This window comes from Haliotis cracherodii, unplaced genomic scaffold (assembly GCF_022045235.1).
Source record: "Haliotis cracherodii isolate W230 unplaced genomic scaffold, xgHalCrac1.p SCAF_18, whole genome shotgun sequence".
Taxonomy (NCBI): domain Eukaryota; kingdom Metazoa; phylum Mollusca; class Gastropoda; order Lepetellida; family Haliotidae; genus Haliotis; species Haliotis cracherodii.
This window is the reverse complement of record NW_027266273.1, coordinates 7,326,431-7,346,984: the sequence shown is the minus strand read 5'-3', so window position 1 is coordinate 7,346,984 and position 20,554 is coordinate 7,326,431. Positions and strand designations below refer to the sequence as shown.

General features: G+C 40.9%; 1 protein-coding gene across 1 annotated transcript; it reads left to right on the top strand.

Moving 5' to 3' along the window:
- Nucleotides 1–15,136: 15,136 nt before the first annotated feature.
- On the top strand, nt 15,137–20,554 carry LOC139466022 (cAMP-regulated D2 protein-like). The gene is made up of 5 exons (XM_071248036.1): nt 15,137–15,294; nt 16,447–16,561; nt 17,924–18,107; nt 19,063–19,169; nt 19,565–20,554. Exons 1-5 carry the CDS (start codon nt 15,137–15,139, stop codon nt 20,552–20,554), a joined length of 1,554 nt encoding a protein of 517 aa, XP_071104137.1.

The following is a 20,554-nucleotide window of genomic DNA, read 5'->3' as shown; positions in this document are numbered from 1 at the left end:
GTTTTCAATGTGGAAATTGGACTGTTAGGTGTTGAAGGTACCCACAAACGCGAAACCTGACAACAAACATCCGTCAGTTTTTCAATTGACACGGAATGCACCATGTCCGGATTAGGCATATTGTCGAGTATTGGGCATGATTGATTGAGTGAGTGAGTGAGTTGGGTTTAACGCCGCTTTTAACAGTATTCCAGTTATATCACGGTGCCAGCTTAATGTGGGAGGAAAGCCCCAAGTGATGCAAGTCTCAGACGTTTACCACTTCGGTGAAACCCACGAGTCACGGGTATGGTGCTGACAAACCTAGAAACTTAATCGGGGCGAACTGGGATTCGAACCCACAATCATAGGTTTCTGGCGTGTCCAAGGGACGCAACTCTGCACAGCGAATCGCGGCGCCTTAGACGACTGGGCCACCCGTGCCCCCTTGGGCATGATTGAAGCTGGTATGACGGCAAGGTAGTAGAGTAGCGAGAGATCTACAGGTTCACCCTACTAAGGCCTACCGTCTTACTGACAAAGAGTGCACAGGACTGACCAAGGAGTGGGCGGCCACGTGTAACGTCGTTACGTCAGGAGGGCTTATCGCGTCAACGCCATCTACAATGTACCAGCGTTAGCTACTGCCAGACAGACAGTTGGAACCCAGAACATAGGATTTGTAAAGCATGTTTTAGGTGTAAAGTGAGATCTGAATTCAAGTTTTGCAGTTATTTGTATCACAAGAGAACATATTGCATGGAAACGAGTTCGAAAAGAAAAATTTCCCTGAACTTCACTGAAATCATAAGAAATGGTAATTCTGTATTGCATAAAGCAGGAAGTAATAGCGAAATGGGTGGTCCTGTCTCACATGTAAATTAGTCCTTAGATTCATGGCTTCACATAAGTTTGTAATTGTAATTTGGTTCATGCATATGTTGCGTGTCCTGGAATCAAATATAATGAATTACTGACAATTTGACACTTTTTAGTCATGACTTGTTTTATAATGTCTTTGGCGATGTTGCTATATTGATTTATATCCCCTAATTTTCGCTCATAATAACAAAAGCTCGATTTGTATTACAGAATTTGAAACTTTTTTTATTAATTGATGCATTTACCCTGTAAATAATGTGTTTGAAAGGATAAAAAACAGTGTTCGTTTATTTAATTTGACAAGGCGCACCTTTTAGAAATCAATAATTCATAAATAAAATCCCTGCAAAAATACCTAGATTATTTCTCTTAAATTTGTCGCAGTATTATACATGATTTATTTTTTTAATAAAAGATGAGAAGAACGCCCTGTTTAATATGAAATTATCAGGACAAATCATAGAAAGCTCGGCTTACATAATTATTGTAAACAGACAAATAGCCTTTGAACCGACATATGTATGTCATACGTACTTCTTCGTACGGATATGTACTTTCGAATGATATGAATTATTCGACATCGAGATTTCAAACAAGGGCTCTTACTTGACTTTACGTGGCACATTCCAGTGCTTACATATTACGAGTATGTAAAACGTAGCACCGTTCGCAAGGCATTGCAGATCCCTTTTTAGTCAACTGAATTTACCACCGAAAGAAAACCACTAAGCCTAAAACAAAAGGTACAAGACATTTATTGAAAGAATAAGAATAACAAAAAGTAAAGAAACTGGGTTGGGGAAACATTACCCAGTGTAATCTTCAATATGTAATATAACAGGCACTTTCACTCAACAAAAGTTTAAATCTGAAATACGTATTGCTGAATGTTCAGGTCAAAAGATGTTCAAGTCATTCTCATAGTATATTAGTCTACAATGCATAAAGATTTATCCCGAAACAAAAATATATAGTCCATCTACCGTCTTGTTAAATGACACCATATTAGGATATGACTCGCATGTGGTGATTCAAGACATGAATTCTTTTTCTGCTTGGGAAATATAAAATAATCCTTCCTCGTTATGTGCAAACAGATATAAGACTAATCACATTTCAGCCCTGTTTAAACTCATACCTTCAGTTTACCAACATGGGTTCATCGGAAACATTGTCAGTCGGGATAGTTAATGAATTTGAACAACCAACCTGCATTTTCCACAACCCACCAAACCACCCCAGACCGTGTCTCCTGCGGGTACATGTTTTGCTATTAGAATCAGATTTACACTTGCCACGTATCACTCTGAGAAGAGCACCAGGAACTGGTGGTTCATCCATTGTTTACCCCAAACCTGCACCCCTACCTAACCAGGCTGAACGTTGGCAGTGGTGCAGGAAAAGAGTGAGATGGCAACATGCAAGATGGAGGGCCGTTGTGTTCAGCTTGGAGTTCCGCTGTGTAGTCAGACGTGGAAACGGTCGTGCATTTGTCTACAGGTTAAACACAACCAAATGTTTTCCCATAGACTTCTACAGTAACGTTATATTTTTTTTTAAATAACTAAGCAGTCAACAGCTATTACCTGTACGTGTGTGCACAGTTTGGCTCAGAGCAGCCAGCTCCTTTTCCGAGTAGAGGAAGCTAAACACACCACCCCGAGTTTCGCACCAAATGTCACCTACTTGAAAATAGCTGTGATCACATTCAGCATAAGTCATCATGTTGAAAACGACAGTACTAAATATAGAAAAACATGGTCAGTTTTAATACCTGGATGGATGTACATTTAAAAGACATAAAAATCTTACAGAATATCCTCCAATCACAGCCTGCAGATATCTCTCGATCTGCACTGAAGGCTCCTACGAAAACCGCACTGTCCAAACTGGTTCTGATTTGGTGTAGTAGAACCTGTAGAGGTCTGAACGAACGCCATGCCCCAAAGTGTTTGCGGAGATGGATCGATTTGGTGGAAGCGTCATGGTGGAATCATGGCTCTTGTGAATGTGGCTGGTGCACTGAATAGGGTCCGACATTGAGAAGACATCACGTCGTCCCGATCATTAACGCCAATGGTGGATTTTCCAACAAGACAACACCTGACCTCATATATCATGTGTTTGCTAGGCCTTCTTACGACAACATAAAGAAGTTAACATGGCCTGTTCGATCACCCGATTTGTCCCCAATTGAGCTTCTGTGGGATGGTTTGGATCTCCGTGTATGCCCGCCATCTCCATGTATCCACTAGCGAGAAGAAGCCACAGAAGTGTTCAATATGTTTAGCCTGTGTTATACTTCAAGAGTCACAGCCATACATATCTGATCAATCTATAGAGACATCCCCATTCATCGTCAATTAGGTCAACTGTTGTGGACAAGTCTTCCTCCACCAATAGCATAGGCATAATAGTCTCATCTGACTGGTCAGGTGATTGATCCTGAATGGCCTGGTATCCTTGGTCACTCTTTGGTGCTTTGTTCAGACTCAGCGAGTAGCTCTTGGACATTTCCCTCAATTGCAATATCGAAGTCCCTCTTCTTGTGCTCTCACACTGCATGATCTGTGTACTAAGATGACATTTAGTGCTGCAACAATAAGGAAATAGCCTCTTACTGCTCTTGCCAGAGCCTTTGCCCTCAGACGAGATCCCTGGATGAGATCCCTAAGAGAGTGTTTGCCTCAGGCCTGGCCATCTGTATATCCCTATTTGGATTTCATTTCATGAATTTAATACAATTTGGTTACACTGTGTGGACAAAAAATGAACGTTGTAACACTATTTAGATAATGTATACGTTTTTGACACCGCGACGTCAGCACAGTGCGGCACCGATCGGTATGGCACTATGAGGGTTAAGCGCTCACTCGTCACGAAGAAGGCCTGGGTTCGAATAGCGGCGCAAAACAATACTCACTACTGTGAATCAATAAACAAGTTCAAAGACATTACAGGTGTACCATCATCAACAACTCGTTGTGTGTCACGGACCCATGCAATATGTGCGTGAAAATGATCGGACAAGTCCTATTATGTTTGCTCCTTATTCCGGAAATTACCCACACGTGACTGAACAAACACATGTTGATGTTGAACTGTTTTGATTAATATCATCCCCAAAGGGATTGGAGTTACACTATACTTGACTGACCAAGTCGACGCTACTTACACTGCATTGCTCATTGTTTCAGGAGTGTCTGAATGACCCAATAACGGTTACAACGCTCTTGTGTTCCGGTGTCATTTTGTAGTGACTTATAATCTTAATGTCAAGCAATTATTCGGGTTTTCGTGCTGGCTGGTGTATTATTCCAGTCATTTCACGACGCCCTGTTTGCACTGAACATTGTTGTTCCGCAGATCATTGATCTTTTCCAATACAGGGAGCCATGACGACGGGTTAGGTGTCATGGCAAACTCTCAGAATTAAAATGATGGGCGTTTTTGAATCCATAAGCAAAGGGACACAACTCTGAACATCAGGGAAAAGGTGTGAGGTGAGGTGAAATTGGGTTTAACGTCGCGTCCAAGATTATTGCACTTATATAGCCACGTGCATGCACGTGTATGTGTGTGTGTGGCTGCTTGTACTAGTCCGGACTGATGCCGATTTATAGTGCTAGCTCACTGAGATACCATGCCGCAGTTTAAAATGAATACCCCACTCAGACACAGTATACTGACTCCGAGCCGACCAGTCCTTGTTTTAGCCCCTTAATGCCGAGCGCCAGACAGGGTAACAACAAGTACAATCTTTTAACGTCTTTTTGTATGACGCTGCCCGGGATCGAACCCTGGACCTTCCGCTCTCCGGGCGGACGCTCTACCACAAGACCACGGAGGCGGTCCTATCAGAGAAAAGAATAATATATTACCGTGAACACCTCTAATGTTTCCGACATTATGGGAGGGAAGATAGGGAATAATGTCATTGATGTAATGGTATGTGTTTCTGATTGTTTTGGTACGCCACATGATGTCACTGATTGGTGAATGAAATCAGTTCCGCTCGTATTTAAAGTCATGATTTGTAGTTCGTCACCCTACATGTTATATATAGGCGTCATGATTGACTTATATGCTTGACAGATCACAAATATACAAAACACAATAATACACTGAGGGGCAAAAGAAACTATACCTCTCAATTGATCTTATATATTTGATTTTCATTTGAAAATATCTTAAGTTAGCGATATCATATCCAAAACATGAACTGTACCAGTTGTTGTCAGCACTCTATACTTCTACATTGTTTTATTTTTTTCAAATATAATTTCATTTAAAACTTTTGAAAAACACAAAAAATCTCACAATACACAACTGCTGATCATATCTATGAAAATCAATATATTTGTTTTTTTCGGCTTCAATTTACATTTTACACTCTTGCCCTAGTTCATTCGTACACTTTTTGTCGTTGCGTCACTTTCAGCTATTTGCATACCGTGTACAAAATGTTACAAAAGCGCCCGAAGCTTAACTTAAAATGACCCTTAAGAGCTAGTTTCGAGATAGAGGGGTCTCTTAGGACACGTTGGGCAGGATATCGCTGACGGGACAGACGAAAAAGTGAATACAAAGTATTATTACACATGTGTTTTCGTTATGTTAATAAAGCGTAATACCATCATAAGATCATTCAAAACAGGACTGCATGTTTATTGTCTGTTCATCTATATATATTTTTTAAAAAAACTCAATGAAATTTGAAAACATTTAAAACATTGTCCTGGTAGGATGTTCATGGCCTGTAGTTAAATCTATGCCTGAACTGTTGTCAAGAATTGTTGTTTGTATGTATGACATCAACTGATTTCATCACATATTATATTTCTAACTGAAAATATCTTAAAGTAGAGATATTATATTAAAATGAACTGTAAAGATTCTTAGCCAACACTCAAATAATACTTCTACATGGTTTTATGCTTTGAAATATAATTTGATTTCAAACTTTGAAAAAAATTATAACCACATAATACACAAACGCCGATGGGTATCGTATATTTAAAAATCAATAAAATTGTCATCTTCCCGGGGACTGGGCTGTTGTAGGCAGTTAGCACCCTTGCCTCGGGAAGAGGTAAGCTTGCTTTTTTCGGCACAAATTTACATTTCAAACTTGGTAGGTGTCATGTGGTTGCCAATTCATTTCTGACTCCAGTCACAGATTTCGTTTTACAAGCTGTTGCAGGAATGAGTGATGGTTAAATAGACATGATAAACTTTGACAACAGTTCTTTAAAGTTTCGGGGCGGTCAGGTAGCCTAGTGGTTAAAGCGTTCGCTCGTTACGCCGAAGATCCGGGTTCGATTCCCGACATGGGTACAATGTGTGGAGCCCATTTCCGTTGTCCCCCGCCGTGGTATTGCTGGAATATTGCTAAAAGCGGCGTAAAACCATACTCACCCACTCACTCTTTCAAGTTTCAGTTACATAAGAAACAAACTCGATATACTTTGTTTTGCCCCTCAGTTTATAACAACATATAACAATGTAAAGCGACATCCCATCTTTATACGACCGTGTACCTTTTAGAAATATCTCATCATAATACATGTCTGTGATACCAGCTAACCTGTTGGAACAGAAACGGGAACAACAACACTATATATTCCTCAAGATGGTCGCAGGCACTGCGTTATAACTTAGGATGGGAAAAAGCAAGAACCATTGTCATGGAGCGGTTACATGTTATAACACAATTGCGGTTTGTGTATTTTAATATGAGTAGGTTACTTCAGAAACAAAACACATTAAACAAATAAATAAATGATAGGATTTTTATAAAAAAATGGAAAAATAATAAGCAATGCTCATTTATTTGCAAGCGTTTGTCTTGAGATATAACAGACTCGGAACAATTGTTAAGTAACTGTTATTGCCACACATAATGTTGAGATCTGATTGGTTCACGTGATTGTGATAAAATACTGAGTATCCTGCCTGGGAGGGAAACAGATATTTGAGCATGAAGAATAAATCCCTCTCTCATATCATGAAACCGTTAAAAACAACGAACATGCCTCGACTAACCGCAGAGCAGAGGGAGAGAGCCATCGGTATGTTGCAAATGGGAGCGACGCAGTGCCAGTGCACCATCGCCAGACTTGTCACACGTCACAGGCAAACTGTCAGTACTGCAGACAGGCCGAGGAGTGGAAGACCCATGGTCACGACCCCACAGGAAGACCGGTATTTACGGGTGCTTCACCTAAGCCCAGGGCCCACTTGCACAAAGCGATCTTAGCACTAAGACTATTGTTAGCCTATGCTAAAGTATGGGAGTTACGATCATCTTAGCGCTAAGATCGCTTTGTGCAAGTGGGCCCAGATTCCTAACTGTGACGTCATCATCCGCAAACAGCCTTGGATATCCAGTCAGCAGAAGGACCGTTGCTAGACGACTCCGCCTGTATGGTCTCCGTGCCTATCGACCTTTCAAGGGTTCAAGGGTTTCTACACCGACGTCACAGACTGAGATGGGCCAGGACTGTACGGCTGTGGCAGCAGAGAAATTGGCGAAGAGTGCTCTTCAGCGACGAGAGTACGTGCCAGCCCTTTTTAAAGTCTGATGAGCGGGTTCGAATCTACCGAAGACGTGGTGAACGGACAGCACGTTGTTGCGTCCAAAAATTGGACCCTTATGGAGGTGGAGGTGTCATGGTCTGGGGTGGCGTCTGCGGGGACCAGAAGACAGATCTGGTCATCATCGACGGAAATTTCACTGCACTTCGTTACAATGATGAGGTTTTGCGGTTCTGCATTTCTTTCAAGGACACCCACGGACGCTGTTTCAGCAGGACAACGCCACCCCTCACACAGCTCGAGTCACTAGCGACTTTCTGAACGCCAACAACGTGACCGTATTACAGTGGCCAGCCAGATCACCCATACAGCATCTCTGGGACCGACTTGGACGCCGGATTCGGAAACGTCAGCAGCCGCCATTGTTAGGGCCTGCATCGTTGCAGGAGAGGATCACATCCGATACTGAGCCATGTGTGTAGCGCGGGACTTTCAAAGAGATCGACGTCGATTCTGCGGATGTGATCGAATACTGGACAGTGCACCCAGCATGATAAACTTTTAGTACATGGTATTTGATCTTGTCAGTTTCAAATACCGTTTTTGAATAATTGTTTTTTTTTAATAATAAAATATCAACTGTCACTAAATGTTGCTCTGTTTTGTTTTAGACCAGAAAATAACAAAGTATCTGCAACAGCCAAGACATCTTATCAATCAGATAAGACCCATGTTGACATACGATGCGGCACATCAGCTCGTGAGACTTATCCTATCCAGGTTGGACTATGCTAACAGTCTGCTTATCAATATCAAACATGATCTATGTAACAAATTGCAACGTGTGCAGAATGCTGCTGCCAGATTGATATGTAGGCGAAATAAGCGTGCACATGTCACTTCTTTATTAAAATCATTACACTGGCTTCCAATAAGATCTAGGATTGAATACAAAGTCGTGTGCATTGCATACCAGTGCTACTATAGTACAGCACCTTCCTATCTGAGTGAACTTCTTACCCTACACCAGCCAGCACGAGATGTCAGATCAGCACATAAACTCCAGCTTAGTGTCCCTATGGCCTCACTCAAAGCATTCGGCTACAGAACTTTTGCTCACACTGCATCTGTGCTCTGGAATTCCCTTCCGGTGGAAATAAGGCAATCTCAAACTCTGGACACTTTCAAGACAAAACTGATGACTTATCTCTTTAGATGTGTCTATGATCCTGTGTGAGGCGCTGTGAGCGACTACGTAGACGGAAATGGCGCCCAAAAAATGGACTTTATTATTATCTAACAAATGTTATATTTGGGATAACACTTTCTTAGTGAAGTTGACCAGGATTCTGTTTGCCTATCAGCTGCAATTTATTGCTGACTGTGCAAGTTCGATACTTTTGGTAACCATTCAGACTTCCCTTCTGCGGGGGAGTGAATTAACTGTACTTTTTCGAACGTCTTTATTACTGCATTCCAAATGTGCCGTCTTTCAGTTCTAGAGATACATCTTCAGAGTCATTGTAGCTGGCTCATTTCGAAACAAACATGAAATGTGTCGAAATACAAGAACGTTAACTCTTTGCGCCCTGCTTGCAGCTTTGCGTGAGATTTTACATACGCTTCAAATGCATTGGTGAAGATTGTATGAAAACTCAATACATTCGAATGGTTGAGGATGTTTGATGTGAATGTTGTGCAGTTGGCCCGTAAAAATCATATCTGTACTAAACAGAAACCAATGCTTGATAGCATAAACGGAAAGCTAACCAACAGTGAAATAGGCCACTGTCATGGTGCTTAACTAATCATTACGCCTCCTTTGCTTGAGTAACACATCACTCACAGAGCCGACCGGTAATTGGTGAGTTGAGGTGAAATGGGGTGTAGCGTCGCGTCCAAGATATTTGCTCATTGCACTTATATAGCGACGTGCATGCACGTGAGTGTGTGTGTGTGTGTGTGTGTGTGTGGCTGCTTGTACTAGGCCGCCGGACTGATGCCGATTTATAGTGCCTACTGAGATGAGATACCATACCCCACTCAGGTACAGTATACTGACTCCGAGCCGACCAATCCTTGCTTTAGCCCCTTAATACCAGACAGGGTAACAAGTACCATCTTTTAATGTATTTTGGTATGACGCGGCCGGGGATCGAACCCCGGATTACTACGGAAGCTTTTAAGGGCCATTTGTTTTTTTGTTTTTTTTCTTGAATTTCTAAATACTAAGTTGAAATTTAAAGATAGTAAGTTGAAATTTCAAGATAGTAAGTTGAAATTTTAAGATACTAACTTTCCAAATGTTAAAAGAGATCCTTTGAAAGAAACTTTTAAAATCATATTTGTCTAACAAAGTACCTATATGCACCTAAAAAGCCATATGTGATTTCATTGTAATGTGAAAAGCAACAAACAACTGCTCTGACCCCCACAACCATCGCGAATGCATATTGAAGTCCCAGACGAGAGCTGGTAAAAAAGTTGACCATAACGAGGGAACTAGTCAATGTAGTACATTGTTTGAGTACTTCATGGCTAGTGTATTTGTGTATGAGGGTCCAAATGGATACAGAATGGAAAAGAACGAGTACCGAGCAGTCATCATGTTTTTCACTTTAGAGAAAAGTACTCCCCAAGAAATTCAAGACAGCATGTTACAAGTGTATGGGGATAAGTGTCCCAGCTATTCCACTGTTAAACGTTGGGCAGATATGTTTAAGGCTTGGAGAACAAGCATTGATGATGAACTCCCAGGTTTGGACGTCGCTCAACTTCCATCAATGAAGATTCAATCAAGGAGATAGAAGAACTTATACTGTCAGATAGACGTATTACCATTGCTGAACTTAGAGGTCTAAGCCATGGGTCCAGTGAAACTATTATTCATGAACATTTACAGATGAATAAGACATCTGCCGTTTGGGTTCCAAAGTTCCTTGACTCTGATCTTAAGGGGAAAAAAGAACTGACATTGCCATAGAAAATTTAGAACCCAGTGAGGATGATTTCGTCAAATTCATAAAGAGGTTAGTAACGGGCGATGAGACACAGGTCTACCTCTGTGATCCCGAATCAAGACGTCAATCTATGGAATGGCACCCTTCCACTTCTCCGGCACCAAAGAAATTCTAGTCTTCAAAGTCAGTGAAGACAATTATGGCCTCTGTATTCTGCGATACAAGGGGTGTGATCCTTGTTGATTACTTAGAAAGTCAAAAGACGATTACCGGTGCCTACTATGCTGATTTGCTTCATCACCTGAGAGATTCTATCAAAGAAAAGCGCGAGGAATGCTGACAGCTGGAGTTCTACTACTTCATGACAATGTCTATTCTCAGACCTTTCGACTTGCAAAGGCTGCTGTGCGACAATGTGGGTTCGAAGAGCTTTCTAACCCTCCATACTCGCCAGACCTGAAACCAAGTGATTTCCACCTGTTTCCTAAATTGAAAGAACACCTTCGTGGAAAGCGCTATGACAACAACGATGACCTCAAAGCTGCCGTGAATGGGTTTGTGAGGGTGGCTTCAGAAAACTTCTTCCTGACTGGAATTGAAAAGCTTCACTATCGACATGAGAAGTGTATTGAAAAGCAGTAAAATAATGTTGAAAATTAAAATTAAAAACACTTTCACAATTGTTTTGTGTTTGTTAGGATAGCACTTTTTAACTAGCCCTCGTGCGAACACTGGTTTGGTGCTGACACACCAAGGATCATAATCAAGGCGAATCTGGCTTCGAATTCATAGTATGAAAAAGACAACATAAGCAAACCTACTTCCAGTATAAGTGGAAATAACCAAAGTTGCCGCTGAAGTCATGGTCCATTGGCATCAAACACCGGTCTGTAATTATTTACAACCAACACACGTGGCATATTGTCTCTCAGGGGAGTCGCTATTTGACCGGTCGCGTTATAATTAGTTTACTTTTAGTTTAACCTTCAGTTGAACGTGCGACATGAGTTTAAATCGGAGAGTAACTCAGTATCAAAACAACAACTAACCTTGAAACTGCGCGCAATATAGATAGCATTTCGCTTTAATAATTATCATGAATGAGTATTTATCAAAACGCCGCTTTGCACAGTATTCAGTTATATCGCGGCGTGTCAGCTTGATTTAAGGGAAAACCCGAAGAGATGCAGGTCTTAGACGTTTAGCGCTTTGGTAAAACCCATAAGAACGGCTATGGTGCTGACAAACCTTGAAACATAAGCTTGGGCAGGCCTTACAAGAAGAATGACGAAGAATACCACGCGATATCCAGTACCCAAGATGCATCGATGCTCTCGGCGAATTCAACAATGTTACGTTGTTACGTATTATTTCTGAATATCATTGGGGATTCATTTAAATATTGTTCTTTGTATATCATTAGTTATTTGATCCTGTGCCAAGCCAGTGAACCTTTGAAGTGTTGACAGTTAGAACAGGATTCGAACACGGGAAAAACTGGTTGTAGACCTAAGAGTGAGCGAGTGAGTGTGGGTTTACGCCACTGTTATCAATACTCCAGCAATATAACGACGGGGACACCATAAATGGGCGTCACATAATGTACCCATGAGGGGAATGTCGAGCAAACGCTGTATACCACTAGGCTACCCCACTGCCCTATAGAACTAAGATATAGGAGAATTTATTGCTGTGTGAAAACATCCTATTTGTAACAGATGACAAGCACTTGATCATAACTAATGGCGTCATAACATATGTATATGTTGTATTCTATGTTAAACGGGGCGCTGGGGTGGCCTAGTGGGGAAAGCGTTCGCTCCTCATGGCGGATGCCTGGGTTCTATTCCCCACATGGGTACAATGTGTATTTGTGATGTCCATTTCCCCCGCCGTCATATTGCTGGAATATTGCTAAAAGCGGCGTAAAACCATACTCACTCAATCTCTGTGAAACCTGCAAAATGTTGGTTTAATAATTATAAAGTGAGTATTATTTGCAGTAAGAACGATTGTTAGCTCCACCGATTCAGTCGTCTTGTTCTGACGAGGATACATAGTCGTTTGGTCCGCAATCCGCTCTAAGCAATCGCAAATTTAACACCACTGCCTAAACATACATACATACGTTTCTAAACTTATTTTGAGTGAAGTTGATCTGTTTATGAAAGATTTATATAAAACTATTGTATTGTTGAACCCTAGCGGCAGTAGTAAATACGGAAATAGTATTTTAATTTTGAAAAGCGAAAGTTTGCACTCTAAGTAAAACCTTGATCGTATATATCCACACGTTATTAGGTAGGACATGCTCCGAAATGGTTCTGGTGCATATTTAACTGTGACATGTGTAATACTGTTTCACAATGTCCAACATTTTATTCCTAAACCTCTTTAAATGAATTATTCTATCAACACCACCATGGTCTTGTCTGCTCCAAAATAACAAAATATCGCTTTCGCCGATGCAGTTATTAATTTATTGGTGCGTGATAGGGGTAGACAGGGATTCGAGACCATGATTAACTCAACTCTGCACAGCACATGCGGCGCCTTAGACGACGTGGTCACCCGTGCCCTCGACAACAATTAGAGACTCGCTGATAATCCATTTCATCCTGCTGTGGGATGACAGGATGACGTTTGTTGTTGGCAGACATTATTTGGGTAAATGGTCAAAAGGCCAAAAGTTCATCACGTATACAATAACATTATACAAGTTACAGCGCATCCTTGACATGGAACTTTCAGAATATGTAGAACGGGTCTGCAAACATGAATTTCATTGTAGATTTATATTGGCTTCTTAGTTCTCGTGAGAAATATGCGGTATAATTACACGGATAATTTAAAAAGCATGTTCGCATTTTCGGTTTGGAGTTGATCATGCAGCTTTTCTCGAAATGGTCCATTTCTAAAATACTGTTACATGTAATCATTTCTTAAACTTGCCTTTACTAGACATATAAATAGTACGTGATAGTCGTCTTTATTTGGGTGGTTACATTATGGACAGTATGTATTTTCAATTGCCGGTGCTCTAATAGTAAAGTATGTGCATCCCATCAAACAGCATGAATGAAGATGCAATTGGCAAATGTTTATACCTCGATATAAATATTTTAATGACATGTCAAGCTCTTTCACCTTGCATGGCAAGTTTCTCACAGGCCTTAGTGGATATCTGTCTACACGAAAATATAATACGTAAATATTTGTAATGCGATACAACCTCAACATTCTTTCAATTGAGAAACCATTTCTCACATATTTATAATTATCCTACCTCAATTTTTTTATAGACTATTATTTTGGTGTTACCCGTATTTAATTTTAATCCCCGTTTCAGGGTTTGATGCGTGTCATCGTATTCCAATTGCGTGGATCGATGCTCATGATGTCAATCACTGGATTGTCTGGTCCAGACTCGATTATTTACAGGCCGCCGCCATATAGCTGGAGTATTGCTAAGTGCGGCGTTAAACAACAAACCAAAACTATAGGTATTCGTGTTTATCACCTGCTTTGTGAAGAAGTACATACACACAAACCAACGTTCCACGAACCTGGAAACTTGCCACTGTCTAGAAAACGATTAAACAAACTATTACCGTAGGGCAGTATTAATATACAAGCTTCTTTAAATACTTCGCCGGGTATCACCAGGGGATTTACCATTTTTCAAATCATTTTTGTGCAAACAATTTCATCGTCGGTGATGCTGCTACCAAAAAATCACCTGCATTGCTACAGGCGCAACAGTCCTCAGGTTCATGACTGTTTAAGAAAAAACTTAACTTGTTCTCCGAATGCATTATTTTTTTCGACAGTGTAACAGTGTTATAAAATACTTGTACCAATCATCAACAGAAATATTTCGCGACACATTTTCTTTACAATAGCAATATTTCTTGACAGATTTCCAAAAATACCTACAATCCTTAACTTCTTCAACGATTTCATTGATTTCTTTCTCCTCGTATACTTGTTTCGTTGCTCCTCATAAATCTTTTGACTTCCTTCTTTGCCTGTATAAACTTTGAGTGAGTGAGTATGGTTTTACGCCGTTTTTAGCAATATTCCAGCAATATCACGGCGGGGGAAACCAGACATGGGCTTCACACATTGTACCCGGGTCTTCGACGTGACAAACGAACGCTATAACCACTAGGCTACCCGACCGCCCCATAATCATTAGAAATCACTTCCAAAAGTCTGTTTTACGATCATGAGCATGGGTTTCTAAATCACTATCAAATAGTGCATATCGCGAAATGGATAGCGTATCCTGCTCCACCTGTGGCACCCATCACAAACATTTAAAAGCAAGGACTATATGTACACCATAAAACGTGTTGAAAGCTTTAATAAAACCTGAAATGTTGTAACCCTGATGAGAAACCTTTTAGCAAGAGTCGTATGGCGCTCTTTGGAATCTTCGAAGAAAGAGCATGCTCGATTGTTCCTCAAGAGTTTTGAAACTTAGACACCAAAGATCCTCGGCCCCTACCAGAATATTAAATGGTCAGCTTCTTAAGAAGAGAGAAAATACCAGTTGATCTACACGCTAGTATCAAATGTACGCTGTAGATAGATAAATGCACACGTAGATAAGATATATCGACTTATTTCGTACCAGATGTGCCTAAGGTCAAACATGCTGCATCGTAGTAATTGCCATACGTTAGCTACAGCAATGCTAAACCACAGATGGCCTATCAACTAATCAACTATCAGTATATAAGCCGAGATCTAAATCATAAACAAACACGAGCAAGATGGATCTCCTTGCAGCACTCCTCTCGCTCGCGTCCTTGGCGCGGTTGGCGGCGGCGACGACAGTAACTGTTAACGTCCCTGCTCTTGGCGACATCGTCGGTATTGCCCGGACTGACACCAACGCGTTCCTCGGCATTAAGTATGCCAGCGCTCTAAGGTAAATCCAGGGGTTTGCATTCTTGTAAGGGGGTCGCCGTTTTACGGAAAGGAAGCGTATGTATTAGGGTTAACTGATGCTTTACAAAAGTCGGTCTTGTGGCTGTTATATATATCTAATGATAACTCATAAATTGCACGACACAAAATGAGTTCAACTTCGGCGTCTCAATCTCAGAATATGGTTGCACGTGAATGCAAATTTTCAAATAATATTTCTGCATTTGAGACACAAAGGTTGTCATTTATAAAATGACATTGAAATTGCCAGCGTGTCTATGCCACACATCAAGGTTTTAAGTGATTCGGGTGGTCTATACCTTGCTCGTGGGATTCACCAAAGTGGTAAAGGTTTAGGGCTTGGGTCCCCTTGGACGTTTCATCCTCATTAAGCTGACAGACTGTGATCTTTCGGGAGCCTCATGGTTGCCACTTTGTTAGCAAATATGTATATGTATATCGATCGAATATTTTAAATATTGAAATCGAATTTTCTTGTTATTTATACTATATGTTTATTTTCTCGAAATTGTCGCGTTTTTTCTCGTTATTTCGATTATATTTTCAAAATTTCAATTATTTTCTCTTTACTTTGAATTTTCTGGTAATTTCGATTATTTTCTCGTTATTTCAAGTTTATTTCAAAAACTCGAAATTTCGAGAAAATAATTGAAATAACGAGATAATAATCAAAGGTACGAGAACAAACTCGAAATTTCGAGAAAATAATTGAAATAGCGAGAAATTTCGATTTTAAAATAGATTTAGAGCTACCAAATTAGCAAAATTAGGTTTTCGTATGATATACCTGAAATACAGTTTGAGGCGGCGAAGTTTAGTCCATGTTTATACGCACAAAGTATGATAAACCTATATGGTTCCCACACCTGAAGTTTAGTCCATGTTTATAAGCACAAAATATGATGAACATATATGGTTCCTACACCTGCATAAGCTGTGAGGGGGTTATGCCGCTTAAGCGATATACCAGGAATGCCATGACGTGGGAATCGGAAATGGGTTTCACACAATGTGCCCATTTGGGAATTGAACGCAAGCCATCGGCTTGCTGAATGAACACGTTTACCATTAGGCTAGCAAACCGCCGTGTGGCATCTTGATACCACAATAATTCTTCGATATGGTTTGCAAGGTTCGAGGATCCCCAGCCTGTTAGTCACTGGCCAAATCCCTACGACGCGACGACTGTGGGTGCAGCGTGCTACCAGAGCTGTCCCAACATCCCCGACCTGGCGTGCCAGGAAGACGTATGTGCCATAGTCCATTCATTCACTGTTGTCTTTTTCAGCCATTTTGTTTCACACTGCATACCGTGTACAGCATATCACAAAAGTGCCCGAAGTTTACCTTAAAATGAACCTTAAGAGCTGGTTTCGAGATAGAGGGATCCCTAAGGAAACGTCGGACAGGGTATCGCTGACGGGACAGACAGATTATTGAATACAAAGTATTATTGCACATGTGTTTTCAGACCCGCGAAGATCCGGGGTAGAATAGGTCTTCAGCAACCCATACTTGCCGTAAAGGGCGACTTTGCTTGTCGTAAGATGTTACCAACTGGATCGGGTGGTCAGGCTCGATGACTTGGTTGATGCATGTCATCAAATCACAATTGCGTGGATCGATGCTCATAATATCAATCACTGGATTGTCTAGTCCAGGCTCGATTATTTACAGACCGCCGTCATATAGCTGGAATATTGCTGAGTGCGGCGTTAAACAACAAACAAACAAGTCATTATGTTAAAACAGCTCAATATCAACAAAAGGTTTTTCAAAACAGGAGTGATTGCTTACTTTCTGAGCATCTGTTTATATTTGAAAACACCCTCAATGAAAAATGAAAACATTAGTAATATTGTGGGCCTATTAATATGTTCATGGCCTGTTGTCAAATCTATGCCTGAACTGTTGTTAGGAATTGTTGTTTGCATGTATGACATTAACTGAGTGGCATAAAGCGCTATACCTTTCAGTTGATTTTACCATACTTTATATTTCCAATTGAAATTATATCAAGTTAGTTATATACATCCAAAGATGAACTGCACTGACCCTTAGTCATCACTCAAACATACTTGTACATGGTTTTAGTATTTTTAAATATAGTTTGATTTAAAACTTTTAAAATTTTAAAACAAAAATTCCGCATTATACGCAATTGCTAATGGGTATCTTTTCTTTTTTCGGCACAGATTTACATTTCAAATATGGTTGGGGTCTTGTGCTTGTCTTCCTCAGTCTTCATTGAACCAATTCATTTCAACACAAAATTACCTGAATAAGCCACAGATTACTTTTTACAAACTGTTGCAGGAATGAATGATGGTTAAATAGACATAATCAAATTTAACAACAGTTCTTTCAAGTTTCAATGTCATAAAAAAGTATACTATCTTTTGTCCCTCAGTTATTTTACTTGATCGTTGAATTCATTTGACATTGTATCCAGCATTGCAATATCACACGTTGGTTCATAAACTAGTATTAAAGTCAATCGCCATGCGTAATACCTGTTCCCACATCAGACCAAAGAGACAACATATTTAGAAAAATTGTTATTTGTCACTTAAACACCTTTACTAAGACATCTTTGTGTATTTCTCCAGATTTCTGAGGACTGTTTGTTTCTGAACATCTACACGCCAAGTGGAAATCCTCCCGGAACTTGCGTCATGTTCTTCGTGCACGGTGGCAATTTCGCGTCATATAGCGGAGGATCTGAACTGTATGATGGCGATGTATTTGTCAACGAGGGCGGATGTATCTTGGTGACCATGAACTACAGATTGGGTGAGTAAGGGCATTGACAAGGTCTTCACTCAGTGCATCTGTATGTACGAAAGTCCGTGCTATAACCAGGAACTGACCGTGGGGCATCTTAAATTTAACCTTTAACCTTTGTCAATACTTGATATCATTTGACCCGTGAAGATCCGGGGTAGAATTGGTCTTGAGCAATCCATGCTTGCCGTAAAAGGCGACTACGCTTGTCGACTACCGGGATCGGGTGGTCAGGCTCGATGATTTGGTTGATGCATGTCACCGTATCCCAAATTCATGGATTGATGTTCATGTCAATCACTGGATCGTCTGGTCAAGATTCGATTATTTACAGACCGCCGTCACATAGCTGGAATATTGCTGAGTGCGGCGTTAACCGACAAAATAAAATGAAAGGCCCGAAAAGATCAGTTTGATATATCCGCAATTCACATCAACAATGTTATCACTACTAGGGGATTAAGTGAGTGAGTGAGTGGGTTTGTTTTAACGCCAGTTTGAACAGTACTTGAGTTATATCACGGCGCGACAGCTTCATGATGGACGAAGAGTCCAAGGCTTTGCAGGTTTACCAGGTGAAACCCAAGAGCACATGTTTGGTTCTCACAAACGTGGAATCATTATCAGGGCGAATTGTGAAACTGACACCACGATGTTGTTTCCAGCAGCGAGTCGTGACGCCATGGACGCCATTTTTCAGCTATAGCTACATAACCAGAATTTAAGAAAATTAAAACTGTGAGACTTTTAAAATGAAAAACACCATTTAACAATGTAATTTTTGTGGCAGGCAATTTCTATTGTTTCAACAGTTTGAAGAATAATTTATATATTTTTCAAAACTTTCAGGAACAATTATATTTTTCGACAAAATCCCAGCACCCATCGACCCTACCCATCCCACCACCCCTACCACGAATATCAAACGATCGGTCTATAATCCCAGCCTGTTAACATATTTCAGCCGCGTTTGGTTTCCTTGGATCCCGGAACCTTGGGGTGAAGGACCAGATCGCGGCCCTGGAATGGATTCACACCTACATCCAGTACTTCGGGGGAGACAACACACAGGTCAGTCCTAGAAACATATCAGGGCAAATCTGTAATTCAAACCCACGATCTTGGCACACTGATGCTATAGCGCGCAGTTCTAAATTAAGTGATTAACATCAACTCTTTCTGGAAACAATACATTGTTCGAGAAAATGATTGATATATGCTCCAAAATGCAACCAAAAACATCATCAGGCTTCACATGCCCAAACTCGAATCAATTTATGGTTCCGTTTTAGACTGTTGAAAACAAGTTTGTATGTATTAAAATAATATTTAGGGTCATAATTTATATTTTAAAATGTCTGGTTTTGCAGATATAGCGTAAAATCCAATATATTATATCATCTGAGAGGTATAGTTTCTTATCCCTTACATGAGTATTTGATGTTAATATTCATCTACTTCACCAGATCACGGCTTTCGGCCAGAGTGCTGGGGCCCAGTCTACTGCTCTTCTGATGAGCGTCCCCTCCGCCAGTCAGTACTTTAATAGCGCCATCCTCCAGAGTTGTCCCTTCACCCTGCCCTTCAGAACTGCAGCTCAAGGGGAAAGCCAAGAAGCTCAACTCGCCACCTTGATGGGGTGTACTGTGGGTAACCTCACCTGCTATAGGGAGGCTGATGCTGATGACATCTTGACTTTCCAAGGCCAGGTCACTCTGCCTGGGGCAACATTCCTCCTAGCCTTCCAGTTCTGGGGCCCCGTCATCGACGGCACTTTGGTGAAGGACCACCTATACAACATCTTTGAAAGGGGTCTTCACAAGAAGATGAACACCATCATCGGAACTGTCCAAGATGAAGGCGTGGGGTACATATTCTCCATATACAATAACCCTATAAATTCCGCAGAGCTTGAGAGCCTTCTGGCAACGGTAAACCCATCACTTTCTTTGGGCTTGTTAGGTCTTTTCTATGATATCAATGCGAACGCTGACAAACGTTTCGTCTTGTCTGAAATGACCACGGATTACGTGTTCAACTGTGTGAGTCGGGCCGTGTCAGACATTGTTGCTGATGACTCCAGATCATTCAACTACGTCTTTGACCAACTGTTCCCATACGATATCTGGGGGCCAGGAAATGTCTGCAACAACTATGTCTGCCACGGAATAGAGATACCGTCGGTTTTTGGAACTTATGATCTGGGAAACTATACTCTGCCACCCGACCAGGAGGAACTCTCTGATGACATCATAAAGTACTGGACCAACTTTGCTAAATACGGAAAGCCTTTCAGAAGGAACATGGGTCTAGTGAAATGGCAAAGATATTCGTTTTGGAGACAAAGGTTTCTGATTCTTGATGCTGCCAACACGCGTCAAACCACAAACATAGCAAATTCGGCCCGTTGTCTCTTGTTTGAGTTGTTTGTGGGCTACAATCCTTACTCAACATGA

Excerpts from the sequence above, each read along its gene's own strand:
- LOC139466022 (XM_071248036.1), top strand. The coding sequence starts at position 15,137 with ATGGATCTCCTTGCAGCACTCCTCTCGCTCGCGTCCTTGGCGCGGTTG. Across the intron at positions 18,108-19,062 it reads GACCATGAACTACAGATTGG|CCGCGTTTGGTTTCCTTGGA; the intron begins GTGAGTAAGGGC and ends AACATATTTCAG. Across the intron at positions 19,170-19,564 it reads TCGGGGGAGACAACACACAG|ATCACGGCTTTCGGCCAGAG; the intron begins GTCAGTCCTAGA and ends CTACTTCACCAG.